Source organism: Aphelocoma coerulescens, chromosome 12 (genome assembly GCF_041296385.1).
Source record: "Aphelocoma coerulescens isolate FSJ_1873_10779 chromosome 12, UR_Acoe_1.0, whole genome shotgun sequence".
Lineage (NCBI taxonomy): Eukaryota > Metazoa > Chordata > Aves > Passeriformes > Corvidae > Aphelocoma > Aphelocoma coerulescens.
Window position 1 is genome coordinate 18106463 of NC_091026.1, and position 22520 is coordinate 18128982.

The 22520-nt window shown below is 43.7% G+C and overlaps 1 protein-coding gene across 2 annotated transcripts; it reads left to right on the forward strand.

Annotated features, from left to right (window-relative positions):
- The first annotated feature begins 17 nt into the window (after positions 1-17).
- GXYLT2 (glucoside xylosyltransferase 2) lies at positions 18-21667 on the forward strand. Of its 2 annotated transcripts, none has more exons than XM_069027946.1 (7): positions 18-1018; positions 7824-8013; positions 8214-8345; positions 14045-14296; positions 15272-15395; positions 17701-17873; positions 18493-21667. In XM_069027946.1, exons 2-7 carry the CDS (start codon positions 7873-7875, stop codon positions 18673-18675), a joined length of 1005 nt encoding a protein of 334 aa, XP_068884047.1. In that variant the 5' UTR covers positions 18-1018; positions 7824-7872; the 3' UTR covers positions 18676-21667. The 2 variants fall into 2 exon arrangements, with proteins under 2 accessions (XP_068884047.1, XP_068884046.1); XM_069027945.1 differs by lacking the exon at positions 18-1018 and adding an exon at positions 1483-1757.
- Positions 21668-22520: the final 853 nt, after the last annotated feature.

Here is a 22520-nt window from a genome sequence, read left to right on the forward strand (position 1 = left end):
TTTTAGAACTGTAATGAAAAAGTTTTATGTGAAAATGTCAAAGACTACATCTTTTATTGCATCTTTCTGATGAGGGGATTTGGCTGGTATATACTTAATGGAGCACTGAAGAATTAAAATGCACTAGCTACAATGTTTTGGGAAAGTAATTAGGACAACTTGCTGTCTGCTTGAGAAATAGAAACATGAAGCTTTGCAATTTATAAGCACAATTGGCTCTAGGTGGCTAATAATAATGAGTAAATCTGGCTGCCTTGGAAATGGTAATCCAAACCAAACTTACTAAGAGAGCTTAATTTACACATCTAGAGAAGAAAGCGATTGTATTGATGATACAAAAATCACACATTTGAACAGCTTGAGGATTGCAGCAGGTTGCTACTGGTACTCTTTTTCATTAAGTATAAAGTTTGGTAGGGTTTTATTACAGTGTATATATTCTGAGGAAAGAGCATATGTTTATGCATTGTGGCTTTTCTGTAGTTTCTCATTTAGTATTGCTATTTTCTCTTAGCATGAAAGAATTTACATTTTCATATCTGGCCACAATCCGAGTTGGATGAAACTCTGAAAGAGTAATTGTTCATTGCTTTTGGACTGGTGCTAAGGCAAAGTACATTTTGGGATACCACTGTTGAAAGCATGTGGGGTCAGCAGTGTAAAATGGACAGGCTGTCCAGTTCCGCTGCCAAGTGAATGCCAGCGTCACTTCCAGTGGCTCCACGAGGGACACGTGAGGCTCCTCCAGTACTAAACCCTGGGAGGGACTTGTGAGGCTCCACTTTCCCTTCTCTCCCCGTTGCAGCGTTGGTGTCGCCACTCTTTGCACAGGTGGTAGTCCAGCTCCATGGGGCAGCAAGAATTCTTGTACTTCTGTCATCCTCTACATTTAAAGGTCATAGAATATGAGCCCAAGTAAGATTTACTTCTGTGAAATTCAGTGTTACGATCTCTGCTGATATCCCACAGAAGACTGCTAGGATGGGTCACATGGGGACAACTTCAAAGCCACCCACAAGTGAGTGAGCGCTTTGTTCCTTCACAGTTCTACAAGTATTGCACTTTATCGTGTACCTGCCTTCAGTGCAGGTGGAGTGAGAAATGCGTACTGTCTGTAGGTGATAAACTGGGGCTGCAAGGCGGAGGGAGACTCGGTTTCCCTGTTAGCACAGCCAGCGGAAACTCGCTGCCGAGACGAGTTTCCCCTTTTTCTCCTGCTCACCTTGCTGTGCGCGCTCACGCTCTCCCGGCACTGCCCACCCGTGAAACCAAAGGCATCTCTGAGGAGCCGCGGTCCGTGCCTGGCGCTCCTCGCTGTGCCGCCCCGTTAAGGACCACCAGGCTCTGGCACGGCCGCTGCCCGCCGTGCCGGGGCGGTCCGGGCCCGGGCGGCTACTCCAGACAGTACGGTAGGCGCGGCCCGCCCCGCCCCGCCCCGCTCGGGCCGGGCTGTGCGGCCACGTCCCCGCTCGGGCCGGGCTGTGGCGATGCGGCCGGCGGGACGCGGCCGCACGGCGCTGCTGGCCCGGCCGTGCCGCGGTGCCCACCCGGCCATGCGGCCGTGCTGACCCGGCCATGCGGCGGCCCTGCAAGGTGGCGGCGGCCCTGCTGTGCCTGGCCGTGCTGTTGCTGCTCTATCTGCTGGCGGGCAGCGCGGCCCCGCCGCCCGCGCCCTCCGCGCCCGCCCGCCGCCCGCCGCGCCTCGGCCGGAGCCCCCCGAGGAGGAGCCCCGCGGGCGGCGGCAGCGCCAGCGCCAGGTAATGGGGGCGGCTCCATCCCCCGGCCCCTGCCCTCGGGAATTCCCTGCCCGCTGTGTCCGTGCCAGCCCCACGCGTGACCCGCCCGCCCCGCGGGTCCCCTCGGCGGTGTCGCTTTGGTGCCGGTGCGTCGGGCGCTTCTCTCTCCCAGATGTTCTTCCCCCACGATTGACCGGTGATGAGAGACCCTTGTGCGAACTGCCGGGGTTCACAAGAACTGACTTTTCCCTGCGTCTTTCCACCGGCAGCATAGTTGCCAGAGATGCCACGAAAGCGCGTGGAGGTTTTCCTTGTGCCCGAGCGGGGGTTCCCTCCTCTGCGTGAGCAGCTTCTGAAATAGCGGCTTTTCCATTAGTTCTGGCCTCGTTTCGGAGTCTGACGTGGGCAGTGTGGTACTCGCTGTCCGGAATGAGGAGCTGCTGTCACCTCGGGAGCTGCACTTTGCGGGTTTTCCAGGGAAAAGGGAGGGCGGCTGGTTTTTGCCGTGTGCTGCCTCTGGGTTCCAAACTGTAGAGGCACTGGCAGATTTTAAGCTTTCGAGCTTTTTGTTTTGAATGTTTTTTATATGTAAATTGATTTAGCAGAACTTTAAAGGAGTTTTAAATCGTGGTGTGTTGTGTTTCCTCTCCCAGCACCTTACAGGCAGGGTATTTTTTAAAAAACTAATTAGTTGAGAAAGGGCAGCTTTCGGTGGGTGGAGGATTTGTTTTCCCCTTTGCATTCCAATTATATTATGGTCAGTGTGACCTCATATATCTAATTAACTTGGTATGTCTTTGTGCCTCTGCTTCATGATTTCACAGAGATGTTCTGAATGAAAGACTATTCCTGTTTTTTGAGCCCTTACTCCTTAACTTATTAAAGCAGTTGGTTTCTCCCCAGCATTGTTGCCCTACTGAATGCAGGAGATGTTTTCTGGGGCTGAGAGTGGGCCACGGACAGAATTCAAATGCCGGTATTAAAGCAGGATTATTTCCACTAGCAACTGTACCTCCTGAAGTCATTTTTCTTTAAGGCATATCTTTGTGATTATCATGGAAAACAAGAAGAACACTGAAGGAGGGAGTCCGGAAAGTATGGAACTGCCAGAGAGAGTAAACAACCATTCCATTTCAATGAGCTTTTCAGTGGCATCTTGTTTCACAATTTGACATTATCTAACTTTTTGATTATTCGTTGACTTTGCAAGTACTTTTCACAAGGTCTGCAACACAACAGCAAAAAAGGAGGAATTCAGTACTCAAACCATGCACGTTCTTCAAAATTTTGGGGTTTTGTGGGGTTTGGTGGTTGTTTTTTTCCCCTCATGATCCTGTGCCATTGGCCCCAGCAGGAGTTTGTATAGCTGAGAAGCACAATTCTGTGGGTCCTGTTCAGCCACTTGCTGAAAGATTCTCTATTGTGTTAGTTAGTACTAAAATTTACTCAGGTGAGGGTATCCATTAAAAATGAATTTTTGTGGGGGGTGTGACATAAGTGTTTCAAGTGGAGGTGATGCTTGCCTGCTTGGAAAGGTGTCAGGTGGTGGGATCTGCTGGCCTTAAAAAGCCTGATCCAAGCTAAACTGAAAGCAGTGGGGGGGGGGCTTGAATTTGGATTGTAAGAAACAGGTCATGATTATCATTTTAGTTCTTCCTTATGAGCAAAGGAACATTATTTTTTAATTTGATGTGAGAAATCCCACCTTGTCTAGCGGATTCCTTCATGATAATAACAAATCTGATCAGGACTGTGTAAGAGCTTGTGATGTGATCACAGTGTACATGCTTATATGAGACTGCATGATTGATCAACAGAACCTTAGTGAAGTTCTGTCTGCGTGAATGTAAAACGTTTGAGTTCAGTTTTGCCAAGTTGGTTTGTGTAGTTGGATCAGAGGATGCAAATTTTGGGCTCAGCTCAGAAACAAAGGTGTTACTTAGGGTTTGTGTTTGCTTCATGAGACTCAGCATCTTGCAGGGAAGATGAATTTTAACTGGGATTTGTAATACTGCTTTCTGTAGTCACGAAATAACAGAAGACATCAGGTTTTAAGAAGTGCAGAAGCCTTCTAACATAAGTAGCTATACATGATAAAAGCTTAGTGTAGGCACACATCACTAGCTGGCTGGTGCTTCACAAGTGTTAGCAATGACGTTCATGTGTCCTGCTTTGGTCATTAGATAATTTTGACAAATCTAGGTAAGTCTCTGGTTAGCTTTGAAAACTTGATTTTTCATGGTGGTTTTAGTGCTCATTTCTCTTGGAAGTAGCAATTCCTATGCCTTCAGTAAGACTTTTTTTATAAATTTTAAATACATGCCAAACCAATGTGTGCAAAGTATCAAAAAGAGGGAGGATTGTTTTACATTTGAAGGGCAGATGTGACCACGCTCTCTCTTAAACCGGCATGGCAATGCTGGGGAAGTGAACCTTTGCCAGCACATTTAGTTCCCTGAAAGTAACTTTCTCAAAGCAAAACATCCCTTGCATGGCAACCTGTCAAGATACTTTTTCTTTCTGTGCAGCCTGTGCACACACACATGCAAGCTTGGCTTGAGTTTGATAATAACATGCTGAAGCCCCAAGTATTTCATACTTGTTTTGTAAAGAACCCACTTCATGAAAAGAGAGAGAAACATCCATTCTGGTTTTCAGTGGGTTATTTCCCTTTCTCTGAGTTGTAGGAGAAGGTGGAAACTTCAGCCATTTTTGGATTGATGGCAGCTACAATTGGTTTTGTGCAATTGCTGCAAAGTGAGAAATGTTGATTTAAAAACATTTCTATTTCAAAGTGTGCAAGGAAATGTGTTTCATACCATGGAGCCGCTGCTGGGACATTGACTCAGGGGTGGCTTTCAGGGAAGGAGCCTGTTCAGTGAATCACCAGTTTTGATACAACGCCTAAATCTACCCTTGTTTTTGTGCTGCAAAAGTAAATGAGATCATAATAGGAAGAAGGTTTCAAAAATTAACAACTATATTGCATTTTGGAAGCGTCTGCATGCATTATCTTTCTCTCAGGAATAAATTTGAAGGCTTGAATAGATTAGCAGGCTCAGTAATGCATTATTTTGAATGGATTTGGATTGATTTAGACAGGTTTTGGGTTAATTATGTTTGAGACACTTTGGCTGTGACTAATAAGAAAATTACATGTAATCTAAACTTTAAGACCTAGGAATGCACACTGTTGTGCTTGAACACTCAGGCTGCTCCTGCTGTGTCAGTGCCTTTCTGAAAAAATTGCATGTAGTAAATAAAATACCAGTGAGCAACTGGATGGGAGTTGCTCTGTACTGTTGGAAGGTCTTTGCTATAAATATTTTATTGTGCTCCATCTTAGTGAGTTCTGTCTTCAGTCACTCCATGGGGATGTGTTCTGCAAGTATTTTGTGATGCTTTCTGGAGTGCTTAATCTTAGTTTCTGTATTTGTTCTTGTCAAACACATTAAACTTTAGGTCCCAGGTCTCTGCATTGCTTTTGATGCATTTAAACATTTAATTTAGGTTATAAAATCCAACTACAGACTGTTCATAACAGGCAAGTTGAACTATAAAGGAGTGAATATAAATGTTCGGAAGAATTGACTAATGATAATAATTGCATTACTCTGTGGATCTACGGGCTTTTTAATGTCTTGGGAGGCTCTTGGGGTAGGAAATTCTTAGAACTGTGACAGCTGTTCCCATTTTGCAGGTAGGACAACTTGGCTATATCCTACACATCTTTATCCTTTCATCCAGCTGTTGTTCCTCTCTGTCCCTTCTGTTCTCCTTGCCCTGTATGAGGTGCTTGTATGAACAGAGCAGGGAAGGAGAGCTGGGATGTTCTTTGCCATGATCTGCTTGTTTGCCCTCCGAGCAGTTTGACTTTGCCTCTACACCTGCCCCTTCTCAGGCGTCTGGATAATTGTTATTTTTGGAAGGCTAAGTTAAAACTGCAGTCAATGCATCCTGCTGTGGCACTTTTTTTATCTCCCATTCAAGCTCACCTTTGTTTTCACAGTCCTCTAGGTTTCTTTAGCTACTTATAAAAAAAAGCAAAATGTTGTGTCCCAAAATTCTTCTCTCAGTACCTCATTGCAACTTCTGTCAGTGGTTATTGCCCTCAGTGTCCCAGATTATGACTGATGTAGTTAAAATAGCTCCTTTTTCTGGGATTTTTATTCCAATTCAGGCCACTCCAGAGTTCTGAACCCCTGCACTGTTGTTAATTCCTCACCTCCAAGGCTCAGCTTTCTCTCCCACAGTGTCTGTGTTGGTTGTCTCTCGTTATCCCTACTCCCATGGGCCTTCCAGGCATTCTGCTTTCACCAAGGATTGCTTCTGCTGAGTCTGTCCATTGGAAGTGCTGTCCACACATACTGGATTTTTCACTGCAAAACAGCTGTGTAATGCAGAGCTCACCATGGCTAAAACTGCTCAGGAAAGCTGAGTGCTTTGGTGTGGGATTTTGAAATGTTGCAATAAAAGTGCAGGGTTTAGTCCCTCTCCCAGTGAATTCCATTGCCAGAAGCTACATCAAAGCAGCTCCTAGACTGTGTATGGCTTGATTTAGAGACTCAATTAAGGGGAAACATTAAACAGATAGGGAGAAGGGGGAAAAGGTGATCTGTGTGAGCAGCTAATTATTCACTTCCATAATTCAGCGATTTTTACGCTAATAGGTTGGAAAGTAAACACCACTTCACATAGATGTACTATTCCATTATTTATACACTGATGAAATTGGGGGTTAATTAAGACTAAAGCAGAAGACTTTAAACGCTTAATGAAATGTGTTGCTTTGTATAGTCAGTGAAGTGCCAGTGGCTGGTGCTCCTTTACACATAGGTGGGTTACTCTGAAGGGTAGAATGCTGTTGTTACACAGAGCAGCACTTCAATGTCTGGAAAAAAATAATAACAGCTTAAAACTGATATTTTTCTCTTTATTTAGAACTTCTGTTTGTAGCATTAACTTTGGTGATGAACTGTGTGTGTGTAATTGTGTGTGCTGAGCAGGGGCTGGGATTGATGTCCTCTGCTCAGAGGTATGTCCAGAACAGGCAGTGATCTATGGTTTGCCTTTTGAACTCTCCTGGAATGATTACTGTGCCTGGGATTTAGTTGCTTGGTCAGCTCCATCCCATGTAATAGAGGCTAAGTGCCATCTGTGCTGGAATGTGGATACACCATGGTGGAAGCATTCCTGGAGGATGCAGTTTTTACTTCCACGCTAAACACAGAACCAAGAGAATGTTTTCAAAAGGTCTTCAACTCCCCAGGAGAACCTGATTTTTCTGGCTAGCAGGGAGCTTCAGTGTGCCTCTTACTGTGCTCCCTGTATCTGGCTGAAATGTACTTAAAGCTGACGCAGGTGGGTGCTAGGTGAAAATCCCAGTTTGGCCCTTGGAATATAGTCTGATTCATCTGGGATGTGATGTATTTGTTTTCAAAAATCTCTGTTTTAGCAAAATCTCATGGATTCCATGGGGTGAAATGGACAGCAATCCTTTGAAACTCTGCCAGTGCCTTCAGGCCAGGATTAAGGCATGCATCTTTAATGGCAAAATTAATTAACTGTTAGAACAATTTACATATGGATGGAGTGGTTTATTTTTTTAAAGTATGGATGTCTTCTTCCATTACGGGCTTGGAAATGAAGTTGCTGGATGCCATTGTGCCATCTGCATTGTGTTAGAAAGTTGGCTGGGTAGTTGTAACTCTGTTCTGGCTTCCTGACCTCTGGGCTGGGGAAAGAGCTGTCATTTGCACAGAGCAAGGTGGTATCTGGTTTGAGGTGCTGTGGAATTGGCTTCATCGGTGTCTGTAGTGCAGTGATTTTTGCAAACCCAGAAATGAAGGAATAACAGAAAATTTCTGAAAATAGCCTGTTTCTTTGTGCTGTGATTGTAACACTATTTATCGGTCTCATTGACAAAAATTAGCATGCCATTTGCATGTTAGTGGACATCTAACCAGAAAAAAACTCCTGATCCCTTGCAAAATGATGCTGAAGGAAAAAATCAACCACCCTGATGTCCGTTAATGTGGGATACTGTCTACCTCAGTAATTTTTATATGCCTATCTCTGAATTTTCAGGAAGCCTGGGGAGCAGAAACATCCAAAGGAGCCCCCATCCTTACAGTGCATGCATCTGGCAGTGGTGGCATGTGGGGACCGGCTGGAGGAGACGCTGATCATGCTGAAATCAGCAGTTCTGTTCAGCAACAGGAGGCTCTGCTTCCACATCTTTGCCGAGGATTCCCTTAAGCCTGAATTTGAGAAGAAGGTGAGTTTCTTTGTCATTTGGTAAATAAATAAATGAGTAAGTGATAAGTTGTAAATTTTTGAGAAAAGTTAAATTGAAATCAATGAGTAGCAGCTGAGCGTGTTGTTTACTTCACACAGTTACAAATTCCTTATGCATGCATTCTTTTACAAAAGCTGTATAATGTGTAGTGTCTGTTTTCCTCCCACCATCTCTTTCAGTTAAAGGAGTGGCCTTCCTCATATACAAAGAAGTTTGAGTCCAACATTTACCCAATAACCTTCTCAGTAGGAAATGCTCAGGAATGGAAAAAGTTATTCAAACCATGTGCTGCCCAGCGTCTGTTTCTTCCGGTAAGGCACCTGGGTTTCTGAGTAGGTTGCTTCAGGAAAAGGTTAATTCCACAGAAAGGAAGCTTTGCTGGTGTAATACTAAAGCCATTTTCAGTCTGAAACATCTGCTTAAAGATATTTTAGTCTGTGCTTAAGACACTGTAAAAAAACAACACAGAAATCCAGCCTGGCTTTTTCCTGGCTAACAAAGGATGTGTGTTTCTGATTTGTCTTCAGTTCCCTGAGCTCCTAGGGCTCTCCAGGCTCCAGAGAGAGTGTGAGAGCTCTCTCAGGGCAGATCTTTTGGGGTAGATGCTGCGTGCCTTTCATAAATAACATTCTTTACAACATGTCCTCTTTACCCACCATCTTCCTTTCCATATGTTAGCCCTTAAACTGATGCTCTCAGCCACCCCTTTTCCCTGAGTTCTCTTTCTTTTTTCCAAGACTGTCAGAATTGCCCTTAAGGTAATAATTCCAGTGTGTTTGAAGTTGGATTTCATGCAAGAGCTTGGTGTATCCTGGGATCTTCAAGTTCACTGAAAAGTTGTATTATACTCAGTGTCATAAACTTGGAGAGAAGTGTTGATACCAGTTTTGCATATCAGAAGTTGAAGGAACATTTGCATAAAGCAATTTCTGTGGAACTGAGAACATCTATCAAAAATATCTTGTGGGTTGCTGTTGATTGGGGTGACTCCAGTGAAGTGACAAGCTGTTCACATAATCCAGATTTCTTCATCGCTGTCTTAGGAGAAGTGGGGGGGGGGGGGACAAAGAAATCTTTCCCCTCTCAGATGGAAGCAATCAGGAGACAGCTGCACGTCCAGATACGTAGCCTGTGAATACATATGTGAGAAAATATGTGCTGTCAGCAGTTCTGCTGATCTGCCATTTAGGGGTGGACTATCAACGGCACAAAGGCCAGATGGGCTGGAAGTAACTCCAACTTCAGCAGGGGTCCTCTCTCCCCTGAGTAAATATTTGTATCACCTGGAAAAGAATCCCTTAGTGTTAGCTTGTTCCATACAGAGTGTCAGGATGTACTGGGTAAACAGAAATCTCTGTTCTTCTGTGGTATTGTCTGTCATTTTGGAATACTAATCATAGGAATGATTTAGCTTTTATTTCTCATCACTGTTCTGAGGACAGAAAGGGGATATGCATTCATGCTGATTCCTTCAGGCTGGACAGTGCTTTTATTGATTCCTTTTTGTCCCTCACGTTGCTGAAGTTCTCCAGCAACTTCCTTTAAGGAATATTACACTGTTGCACACTGTGTTACAAGAATGAGAGGGCAGCTGGGACTGTAGATGTTTGTTTCTCCAGGGGCAGTTGCAAAATGCTGTATGTGGTGAGGCTGAGGTTTATGGCTTTGTGTAGGAGGGGCTGTCCAAGAGGAGTTGCAGCTGACACGGAGTTGATGTGGGTATAGTAAGGAAAACAAGCTGTAGTCGTAGCTGAGGTGGCAAATGTCCTGTGAGTCCCCTTAGCTTTGGTGCTCAAGTTCACAGGCTGATAACCTTGGGCTGTTTCTGGGTAATTCCAGCCATTATTTTGGTTTTTTGGTGTTTGATAACTGGGTTCTGATATCCCATTTGAACTGTCTGCACACAGTGGGAGCAGAGGGTTCCAAGTGTTACTGTTTAGAGAACTAGTTTGACTTTTATTTTTAATAAATACCAGCAAAATATCAGCGTAATTTTTTCTTATCCTTCCCCGTACTGAGCATTTTTCCCTGCAGCAGCATGAAATGTGCCTGGATTTAGGGAGGACCCCAGGAGAGCAGTAGTTGAGTTTATCAGCTGTTTAGCTCTCAGTTGTGCAAATTGTCTTGCTCCTGATAATGCTAAGCCCGAGTGGAATGTGAGTCTTTGATTCACAAGTGCCTCTCCTGCCAAAGAAATCTCCTCTGCAGCACCAGCAGGCGTGTGAAAGTGGACAGGAGGGTCTGAGGAATGTGTTCAGGGAAAATAGGGTAAGAACCTTTCAGTGGTTTTACCCACTGATGAAGGTAGAGCTGTGGGATGTGACCCTGTGGTTTGCAGTACTGAACTGTTCTGTCCTGGGCAACAGGTTGAGGTGCACATTTCCCAACTTATTGAATCTACCCAGGATGCTGAAATATTAAGGAAGACTGTACAGGATCTTGCATTTTTTAGAGGCATTTTGAGACATCTGATCACATTTGCCACTTAGATGCAGGGGATGTAGATGGAGGCTCTGTGTAATCTCACAAGTCAATCTCTTGCTGCACTCTGCTGCAATAAAACCATCCAGGGCATTTGCAGAGACACCGGGAGGAAGATGTGGATCTTTTTGTGAATACAGAATGAAACTTTAGCACTAAACTAGGAGGGCAATGCTCTCAGCAGTCACTTAGAACTGGTTTGTACTCCTGGCATGGGTTTTAAGGCAGCAGGTGAGGGACATCTTCTGGTCCCAGGGATGTTGGTCCCTTAGGGCTGGCTGCAGCTGTCTCTGTGTTGCTCATCTGGAGCTACCAAAACAATCAGATAAAGTATCCTGAAATGCTTAATGGATTTTTGGATGATTTTTGGATGAACATTTAGAGCCCTTCTCAAAACACTTAATCTACTTAAGAGCTTTTAAGATAGATTAGCAATATCCCTGTGTTACAGCTCTGCTCTTGAGGAATGCTCAAGTATCCAGCCCAGTGGGAATAGATGCCAGGGCCTTATCTAGACAAAAGTCTCTGCTGTAACTTGAGTTAATCTCTTACTACAATGAGGTTTAGTAACTCAACTTTGTGGTACTGTTACTCCGGCATCAAGCTTTGTGATTTGTCCCTAATTTTGGATAAAGCTGTGCTAAGCTGCCACATGAGCCCTCACAAACCCTTAGGTAGCCCAGCTTCACAGTACACCAGCGTGTGTTTACTCAGGGGTGTGTTATTCCTTGCCAACCTTGCTAACACAGAGAGAATCTATGGAGACAGAAGTTGTGAAATCAAATTACAGATAATTGAGTATTTAAGTGAAGTGCCAGGCTAAATATAGCCAGTTCTGTGCAGAACTTTTTGACAGATTTACTAAGAATACTCTGTATAGCTGCAAAAAAAAAAAAAAAAAAAAATCACACTTTTAAGCTGTAAGTGCCTGTAGAGCAAGGGGAAGACAAGCACAGCAAGCCGTGTTTCTGGCCATCCCTTTCCAAAATCCCAGGCTGTCAGGTGTGTCTGCATGACTTTTGTGAGTTCAGACCTCCAGACACAGTGTGGCAAAGCTCCTGCTCCAGCTCACTGCATGTTGCTTTTAACCTGTGCTGCAGGTTCTGCTCTCTGAGGAACTCCTACAGCTGCAGTTGGTGAAATTAAATCCCCCCTATCCAAGGCACAGCCAGGAGAGATGTGAGCAATTCAAACTGACATCTGCAGGGTTTAAAGGAGTCTTAACATGTGAAAGTGTGAAAGGCTTAAAGGAGGTAACACAGCTCTTTTTTTAGCCGGTTGGGTGTCACTGCAGGGCAACACCTTGGACACAGGAGAAGGAAGAATCTTTTGACCAGCAGAAAGGAGGGCATGTGAATCCTGAGAGGAGGAATACCAGGTAGGGTCAGGTGCTGGTAGGTTGCCATTGCACAAAGAACTGAAGTACCTGCTTGAATCTGTAGGAAAATTGTTACAGTCTATGGACTTCCACAAACTTAAATTTACTTGTGCATTGAAGGCTGCTGAAAGAATGTTTTTCTGCAGGAAGAGGCAGTGGCCGGGCTGTCACTTATGCTTGGGGAGGATGACAAGGGTCTGTAGGTACCTGTTAAACTTCCCCCTGAACTGGGGTAAGTTTTTCCTGCTGGAAAATGGCTGAACTTGTCTCTCTACCAGGGCCCCCTTAGACAAAAATCTTTCATGGTCTGCAGTGTGCTGTGGTCTGCAGTCTTCTCTGCTTGTGTTCCAGAGTTACCTCCTGTCTTAGATAAAATTTTGGGTGATTTTTCTTTTTTTAATGTATTTTGATTTTATGTGACTTCATATAGCAGGCCCCTATGAATTAGGTAGTGCAGAGTAATTAATACACAATATCCAGGATATCCTTATACTGCAACCCTTTTCTCCTTTCAGGCTGTCTGTCTTCTATTGATTTGCTGTTACAGTAGCTGTCTTTTTTATTGGTTTGGTTTTTTAGTACTGGGCTTGAGGATACTTAACATCTGCAAATATTTACTCTGAGCTCTTAGTGTATTATTGAACTGTTTGTCACTCATTTATTGATACCTCCACATGCTGGTTTGTGGGTTTTTTTGTGGAAAAATGCTGTTTGCTATAATCTTCCATCCAGGCAGAGCGATCTGGATTGTGTTGAATGTGATTACTTGGAGTTTGTTGTAAGCATAACTTTAGTTTAAAATGCAGAGACAGTTCCTTCTCCTGCTTGCTTGCCCTGTTCTGTAGGAAGAACATGTAGTTATCCTGTCAGAAATACAGGTCAGGGATTTGTTAAACTTGACTAAATGTCAGTCTGAATCCCAAGGTGTTCAGTCAGGTGAAAAATCTCATTTAAGTCTTTACTCACGGATTTGGCATCTTAGTGGATTCCTGTTGAGCATGCTTAGAGGTGATATTTTTCACCCACTTGTTGAAAATCCTAATCTTCACTCTATTTCACAGGTAATCCTCAGTCACAATACATTAGAATTTATGTAAAACCCAATTTCTTTGGTAGAGTTTCCTGTAACCTGCATAAATAGGAGAGTTTGTCATTGCAATTGGATGAGAGAGTGATTGTTGTCTTCCACAACATGGTGAAAATCCAAAGCCTTTTGGATTTGATTTTCAAAGAAAGAGAGAGAAATAAATAGGGTTTTTGGCTGAGACCAAAGTAAGAAAATTTCAGTCCTTCAGGAAATTTTGGACAGTTCTAGCAATTAATGAAGAAGAGCAGCAAGAATGCAGTTGGAACTGGTGGTCATCTGTAGGTAATGATCTTTATTGCATTAGAAAGATTTGAAGCCCCAGATCATTTGTCCCACCATGGGATACTAATGAACGAGTGTGTAAGGATTTGGTCAACCACAAGGGGGAACATGGTCAGCAGGAACAGCTGGAATATCCTGGCTCTAATCTGCAGTTTACACCCTTGTGACCTGACCAACTTTACTGTGGTTATTCCTTATACAGAATCTGGTAACAGAGCTCAGAATACGACCTGGTGTGTTCTAATGTGACGCTTCGGTTTAACATCCAAATTTTGTTCTTCAGGGGGATGCACATATATTGTGATCAATGGGGTTGTCTTCATTAATGTGAAACAGTTGTATATATTAATACTGAATATAAGCTTAGAAGTTTTCTGCTCTCCTGGGTTACCCTTTCTGCCAGTGGAGAACACTGTATGCTTCACCACTTAGAGATTTTGAAAAGAGCTCTGTAAATATATGTTACATACGTGTAACTTCTGAGCAGATACTAAGTAGTCCTTGCAGGTATTTTTGGGAGCTTGGTAGATTGCTGCTTTATATGAAGGTTAATCCAGCCCCAGTGTTCTGGTAGCTGTTTCATTGTGCAGTTCAAAAAAACCCCACAGCAAACAACAAGCCAATAATCTGATAACTGCTGTTCCTCTGTGTAATTACATTTAGCTGATAAATCAATAACCTCTTCCAAATTATCAGTTTAAAATAAAAGTACATTTTGCCAATACTCTTTGTGTTTGTTGTCTCGCTGATTTGTTTCTCATCTCATTGCGCAAACCCCAAAGGTGATTTTAAAGGACGTGGATTCCCTGCTTTATGTGGACACTGATGTGCTGTTCCTGAGGCCCATCGATGACATCTGGCACCTCCTGAGAGAGTTCAACTCCACCCAGCTGGCTGCCATGGCCCCGGAGCACGAGATCCCCAAGATAGGCTGGTACAGCCGCTTCGCCCGTCACCCTTATTATGGCACCACCGGCGTCAACTCCGGCGTGATGCTGATGAATTTGACACGGATCCGCAGCACTCAGTTCAAGGTGAGAACAAATGCAGCTGTTGCAGAAGCTCAGGATTGGTGTATTTTTCACATCTTGGAAAGCTTAGTGTAAAATTACTTAAAGTTCGTAATACAAAGAATCAGAGAAATATGGAATATGTATAATTGGATACTAAAAGCAGTTGTGAACGTGATTATTAAAATCAATGAAACTTCCTCAAGGCTGGAGCAGTGAGAACTTGCAGCTGAAGCAGTCTGGTAGCAATGTTAAAAATGGCTTCCCCAACTTCTTACTTTTCCCTGAAAAGATGCATGAAAGAACAAACTCAAGGCTCTTCAGCGCAGTCCCTGTCTTGTTTTTAAAATTGGAAAGCTTGATGTGAGTACCAAGAGAAACTGGGAATTTTTGCAGCTGTTGTAAATAGACTTTTGCATCCTGGTGCAGATAAATGACTGTGAACTGGTGTAAGTGAGAAGGGAACATTTTCACGACAGATCCATGTTATTGAGCACTTATTCTGTAATCACTAAAACTTTGCTTACCCCAAGTGGTTCCTCAGGCAAGGCCACAGGTTTCCTGCATTTTTACAGGAACAGCTGGAGTAAAAAAATAAACAACAAACATTGCTCTTGCTACCATAATTCCAAGGGAAGATGACCTTTAGTCTATGTTTTTCCTTGCTCTTATACTTTGGTTTTCACCTTGTCCCTGCATTTTTCCACTTTTTTACCTTTTTCCCCTCCTGTTACTTGGAATAGAAAGACTGTGAATAGCAGGAGCTGACATCAGAGCTGGGCCCAGGAGACCTTGTTTTCCTGTTTAGACTAACACAGTGGGTTCTGCTGTTACAGCCCTGTCCTGGTCTAACAATTCCTGGCAGTTCTTCATTTTTCACCTGGGTGTCTGACATGGCTTAGCAGAATTTAGAGATATCTCTGTGTGCCCCTCTCTGAGTCAGATATCACAGCACTGATCCTGATATTAACCCCTTGCTTTTGTTTTCATGCCCTGCAGAACAGCTTGATACCAGGTGGTTTGACTTGGGAGGAAATGTTACATCCATTATACCAAAAGTACAAAAATTACATTACGTGGGGAGACCAGGATTTGCTAAATATAATTTTTTACTTTAACCCAGGTAAGGAATGATTCTCGGAGTTGTGATTATCTGTGTTGAGAAAATACCTTGAACTTGATTATTTTTAAACTGCTATTTGTTATTTATAATATTCATAAATACTCTGGTATGGAGTTACTGTGTAACTGCATCCTCATAGGATTTATAACCTATAAAAATATTTCTGACATTACTGCAGGTAATGGGGCTTGGACTTGCTTCCATTGAATATGTAAATCTGTTTTCTGGAGATTTGAGAAAATGATGAAGTATAAAATTAATGATGAAGTGAAGGGGTGAAGTTCACGTTGTGTCTGTGCTTCAGGGTGTCACTGGACCAGGGTGTAGCTGCAAAAATGTTTTTGTTTCATATGTTTATCTGAATGTGAAAGTGCCAAACTTCCTGCAAAGCTAAGGCCTGTTTTTCTGAAATTCAGCTGACTTGTGATACTTACACATATAAGTAACAAAGCTAATATAGACAGAAAGTGGAGACAGCCGTTGGAATATCTCATCTAAAGCAGCTTCCAGCCTTTGAACTGAGTGACCCGGCCTCAGCAGGCACCAGGATGGTGTCATCGATGTCCTGCTGGTGAGAAATGCAGGGATTTAAACATTGGAGAGTAGCACACACTTCCCAGAGAAGCTGAGAACCTTATTTCATGTTTCTAAATGGATGCTGAGTATCCATCCTTACCGCTTTTCCTGGTTTCCTATGTGACCTTGTCACCTCAAGTGATCTTAAGAATAAAACAAGTTTGGAATTATCTTTATTTATTCTGCTCCCTTTTTTCTCTAAAGAGTCACAGGGTAGGTAATTGGATATACCCAAATCCAGGCAAATTGCAGGAGTGAGGAGAAGCAAAGCAAAAAGCAAACATCTGTTTACTGCAGACAGATGTCAAACATCAGTGTCCCTGGTACACCATATATTGCCCCCTGTCCTAGGGAAAAATATAGTGGGAATTAATTTCCAAAAAGAAATTAATATTATGGGAGTATGGTCTCCTGGAGAAAGAAGAAGATGGAGATGGAGAAGAAGATGGATGGACTAGTTGTGAAGTCAAACTCAAGCTGCTCACTGAAGTGTGCAGGAAAAAAACAAAGATTGTAGAAATCCTTTAATTTTGTGATGAGTGTTCTCTGTCAAAGCCACATGTGGGGACTCCTCTGCACCACAGTCTGTCCTTTCCTTGGAACTGGTAAAGAATTTTTTATGAATTGCGTAATATCAGACTGCTCAGGAAAAGAAAACAAAAGAACTGGATACAATTAACACAGAAAACTGGACATTCTGGGGTCTTAAGCTCTGGGTTGTTGAGACTGCCTGGGGAGGGAATTGGCCAAGACTGCTGCAGGTGCCTTTTTACAGATGTGAGTTAAAACCACAGAGAACTCTGTTACCTGGACCTGAGGAGCTGCTGCCTTTGCCAATCTCCAAAGACTGCTCTCCCTTCCTGGAGAACTCTGCTAGAGAGGCCTTAAGGGAAGAAAACGTTCAGAAAGTTTTTCTGCTGCTTTTCAAGAACCACATGGGACCAGCTGCAGGCTTCCCGGGAAGCTGGGAAAGGCCAAGGGAAGAATTCAATCTTCAGTGCTTCTGCCATGCCCTGCTGGCACCAGCCATGATTCATTGTTCCCCAGGGCCAAGGCAGAAAGGTTGCAGGGACTGGAGTGATTTATGACAAGCAGATTGCAAGCACTGTGTGCACAGAGTTTAAAAAAAATCACCAGGAGAAAGGGAGTTATGAGCCCTTTTGAGAAATTAGGTTCATCTCTAAATAACCTAGACCTGTGAAATTAATGGATGATGACTCTTTGGAGGGCTGTGGATAAAATACACCACCCCTTATGCTCTGCTGTGTAACAAATTGCCATGGCCTCTGTGACAGCTTCAGCAGCAAACACTGGATGTACTTTGCAAGTTTTCCCATGCTGGCTCCAGGAGGAGTCAGAATTTTTCATAACCCTCATTGCTGTGTGTGCTTCCCAAGATATTCCTGTCACTCCAAAAACTCCTTGCTATGGCAGAGGGCGCTGGACAGTGCCGCCTGGTGTGTGCTCTGGTTTGATTCTTCCACTTCAGCTTTCTGGAGGGCTTCCTTGGGTTGTGTTTGGTCCCAGATTTTGTGTTGTCCTGTCTGTTCAGGACCAACAGCTGGGGTGTGTAGTCACCCATGAGGGAAGGAAGTGTCTCTGCCGGGAATACTTGCAAAAGAAGCAACTGAGTATTTCCTGATCATCAGTCCCAGGTTGGTTTAATTCACTGTAACTCTTGTCTGACATTGTCTTTTCTCCTTCTGTGTGCCCTGGCCAACGTGGGCAGAGTGTCTGTACGTGTTTCCCTGCCAGTGGAACTACCGGCCTGACCACTGCATGTACGGCAGCAACTGCCGGGGGGCGGAGGAGGAGGGGGTCTCCATCCTGCATGGCAACAGAGGGGTCTACCACGATGACAAGCAGCCCACCTTCAAGGCCCTCTACGAAGTGATCCGGGATGTAAGTGCTGCCTCCACAGAGCTGCTCCTTCTATCCCAGGGTGGGTTCCTGCTCCACTGGGATTGCTCTGCCCGTGAGCAGGCTGGGTAGTTGTGTTTGAGTAAAACCCATCAGATCCAAATAAACATGGTTGCTTTGGCCTCATATGCATTTGGGGTGGTTCAAACATTGCTTTTTTGTATATAGTAATCAAAAAGGCCAATTTTCTGTAATACTGAAGGTAGGAAAAAGGTGCAGGAGTGGAGCTTCTCATGCTGGGGCTGCAGCTCTGGTCCATAAATTGCCAGAGAAAGCTTGTCCTTCCTGAGCACATGGAGCCTCTGGGCACATGGAGGGCAGAAGCTTGTCCCACAGACACCAGTGCCTGTGTGCACTTGAGATGTTGTCTGCATACAGCTCTGCTTGCCAAAACTCCTGTTTCCTTACAGGATCCTTATGTTAATAAAATTCCTGTAAAAGTACACTCTCAGGCAGGGTGTGAAGTGATGGGGTTGGTGACACTTGGGCAGGTGAGGGACAAGACATTTCCCACCTATGGAAGGTTTTTCTTACAGAAACTTAAAAAATGCCATTTCACAACCAGTGAAAACTAAAAATTCTTATTTTTTCTTTTCTTTAGTTTCCATTTGAAGACAATCTCTTCCAGTCCTTGTACTACCCTCTGCAGTCGAAGTTTCTGGATACAGTGCACACTTTATGTGGGAGAATTCCACAAGTATTTTTGAAGCAAATTGAGAAAACGATGAAGAAGGTCTATGAAAATCGTGTCATTGTCTATTTGGGGGCCAACCACAGATACTAACTGCAGGTCTCTTCTTACACAGAAGTTTTAAGTCTTGTACTCCATTTCATGAAGGGTATAAATGAAGAATATGAACTCTTTCACTGAAACTCAGAATTAAAATATTTTTTTATCCAATTTCCTAATGACCCTTGAAATTACAAAAAGCAGGAAATCCTAGAAGCCTACTGAGATTGTTGCTGAGAACAGCAGGAGAATCCTTTCTTTGTGGAGTACAGTTGTAGCCTGCCTCCCCAGTCCCTTACAGTTTAAGAATATATTCTCTGGCTTGGTAATGTGAATTGCATTAGGCACAGTCCAAGACTATCGTCAATGAAGAGTACAACCCCAGGTAATAAGTGTTTCACCACCAGACAGTTTTCCATCCCTGCCTTGGGAGATGGCCAGTGCTGCCCCTGACTCCCCTCTCCTGCATGGAAATGTATTTCTGCCTGGCACTTCCATTTCTGGGATCATAGAACCACAGAATTCTAGAGTGGTTTGGGTTGGAAGGAACAATCATGGATATTTTGTTCCACCCCCTGCCATGGGCAGGGACACCTTCCATTGGACCAGGTTACTCCAGCCCTGTCCAACCTGGCCTTGAATACTTCCAGAGATAGGGAGTTGAGCTTTATGCTGGGATCATCATGAATAGCCTCAAAGTGAAAAAGTATACAAGATGCCTTTGATGTTTATTTAAAATACTATATTTAGCCTAAATTTCCGAAGTGTGATCATCTTGTGATATGCACAAAGAGCTTCTTTAAATTGCAGTAGCTGAAAGGTGCTTGGGCCCAGTCCCTGGGGAACTGGAAGTGAGGGCACTCCTACAGAGCAGCGATCCAAGAGCAGACTCACTCCTTCAGAGCAGTGATCCAAGGGCAGACTCCCAGAGGGCATTTTCTAGGAGTAAGCCCCAAGGGTGTGTGTAGGAGTGCTTCAAGGAAGCAGCAGAGAAAATGATCTTACTTTTCAAGTCTGTTCAGCAGAAAACATCAGCCACGACTCGGAACTGCTCACTTTTGTATCTAACAGGCAAAGTAGGAGCGGGGTGAGCAGGGTGAGATAATGAAGCCTTCCTGTAATGAAAGGAAAACTGGCACAGATGGATATCCTGTATGTGTCATACATTTGTCAGAGAGAAATGGTTGGGGGCTGTAGATGAGGGAAAAGATACGTTCCCAAAGTTAAAACAGGATTTCTGAGGAATTGCAGTTTTGGGCATTTTCCCCTATCCAGTCAGGGCTAATGTAGGGTTTCATAAGAAAACAGACTCCAGGAGTCTTCCTTTTGTCTCACACGTTTCTCTCTCCTTGTCTGGCAACTCCAGAGAGGAGGAAAAACACGACCTTGGTGCCATCCCAGGCTGCCAGATAAGATGTGCACGGGATGGAGTTCCAACAAGCTTTCCCAAACCCTGGAGTGTGGGAGTGTCTGTGACACAGCCTGGCAGAGAGCAGGACTTCAGGCAGCTGAGCGGGGGAGTGTTGGGACAGGGGCTTGGAGTAGGGAACAGCAAAACTGCCAGACCTCACAGGCATGACAGGAACAGAAACCTTGTTTGCACCTCTGCTGGAAATTGTAATCACAGTTTGATTAAACAGTGTGTTCTGACTCCAGCCCTTATCTCTCAGTGTTTGCCACCTCAGTAAATTGACATGTGAAGGACAGAGGCAGCTCGACTGTTGTGATTGAAAGCCTGGGACTGAGGCTTAAACTTGAGCAGAGATGCCTTTCCAACTTGCCTTAGGATTTTCTATTTCAGCTGAAGTTCAGTTGCCAATTTAAAGAGAGTACACTTCTAACTACTGAGAGAAGTTTGAAATGTAACCCAAACGAGCGTTGAAGATTTAAGAACCAGAAGGCAGAGAAAAGAATGCAAAGCTGCTGATTTAAAAACTTCAAAATAATGTATGGCAGGTAAACCTTTAGGCCAGCAATTCTGAGAGCTTGTATAAAGTATTAGCTTACTTTTTGGTCTTCATTTTCAAGTATCAGGGTAAAGCTGACACAGGTCTAACGAGGCTGGAGGAGCTGTGTGCTGGGCAGGCTGAATTCCTGATTTCCATGGGGTCTCCAAGCCACAGAAAGCTGCAGAGCAAAGTCTTGCTGCCCAGACAATTGCAGCCCCAGTGCTGAGGCTCTGGAGTTTTGGAGGCTGTGGTTGTGTAAGCTGTGATTCAGCAGAACGCTGCAACTATGGGCACATTCAAATGAAGGAGTGGAATTCATTACAAAACAAAAGCATTATTGCATATGAACTGATTAGAGATTAAAGCAGTGCTTTTTATGTTCACAGGAGGTGCTACATTTTATTTAGGAAGAACTGAGTTATGTTCTTAACAGCTATTAAATATATGAAGTATTTGCTTTAACATGAAGACTCTTGTTAATGTAATATCAGCTGGCAGGAAGAATGGGGGAGGTTCCCCCCTGCTGGGCTTTTTCTGAGGAAAAAAGCAATAATTTGAGCTCTCCAAAGTGTTTTAAAACAATTATGTAACTTTGTTTTTTGTTGTTGTTAGAATTATTACTTTATATTTTACTACAGCTCCCAAAACCATGTTATATTTTAGTTTTAACAGTAGTTGATTGTAATATTCATCTTACTTAGAAACCAGTTTTAATTCATTTTGTATTTCATACTTGTGGCTAATTCCATGTTAATTAGCCTTCATTTATCTTAATAATGGGATGTGTAAATACTTACAAAGACTTTGTGTCCTCATTTCCCCTTCCTCTCCTGTATTTTAGTTATTTCCAATGGTATAATTGATAGAGTTCACCAGCATTTTGCTTAAAGTGGAAACTGGAAACTGCTCAGTGTGCGTGTGTGCACAGCACGAGCGTGTGTGTGAAAAATGTCCCTTTTCTCTGTCACTGAATTGCTTGTGGATTTTTCTTTGACAACTGCACTGATTGCTACAGCTCCCAAGGAGGCTGAGCAGTGCATTTCTGGGTTGAGGATGATCCCTTGGCTTACAGTACAAATAAATGAAATTTTAAGCAAGCTCTGTACTTTGCTAGTTTTCTTTTAAATGCAAGATTTTGTGCTGGTCTGGTTGGGACAGAGTTTTGTAGGTGTGATGTTATAGTGTGTGTATACAGGGTGTGACAGCAGGGAACACAGATAAATGCTCCTCTTTTACAATTTTACTGTAGTGAGAGAGTCTGATATTGGATATAAAGAGACAAATATATTTAACTTTCCCCAGAGTGCTCGTGTGTCATGCTGCAGCTCCAGTTGTGTTACGGTGAGCATAGATCAGAACCTGCTCTCAAAGGAAACAAGGAAACTGAAGTTTTACCTTTTACTCTTTACTGCTTCTCCATTATGTTTCACTCTTTGGAGTCATTTAGCATCATTTCCCCTTCCCCCTTCTTGTATGCATTTTTTTGACATTCTTGTATGGTCACTGCTGCGCTGTCCTTGCTTGTGACGTGTCTGTGTGACAGAAACTTCTGGGCTGTCTGTTCAGCCAAACCCTGGTGCTGACACTGTTCCCAGCTGGGTGGTGGGTTGGGCTCAGCCTCAGCTCTCTGAAGTCAAAATAAGAATAAAACTGGCATTGACATGGATGGGCAGAGGTGGGGCCGGCTGTAAAACACCAGCCTGTGTGTGGGTTCTGGGAGGGCTGGGGCTGTGTGGAGTGTGTTACACACTCACAGTCACACTGCTCGGTGACTGAAGGTTTTTCACTTGCTCCAGTCAGTATTGCTGTGGGGAGAAGAGAGATTTCCCAAGCTGGGAATAAACTACAACTAACTGAAAGAAATAAATCTTGACACTTTATCAACTGTCAGAGAATCTTTTTCTCCTCTCCATCAGGTACAATAAAATGTGATGGTAGTAAATAGAGAGT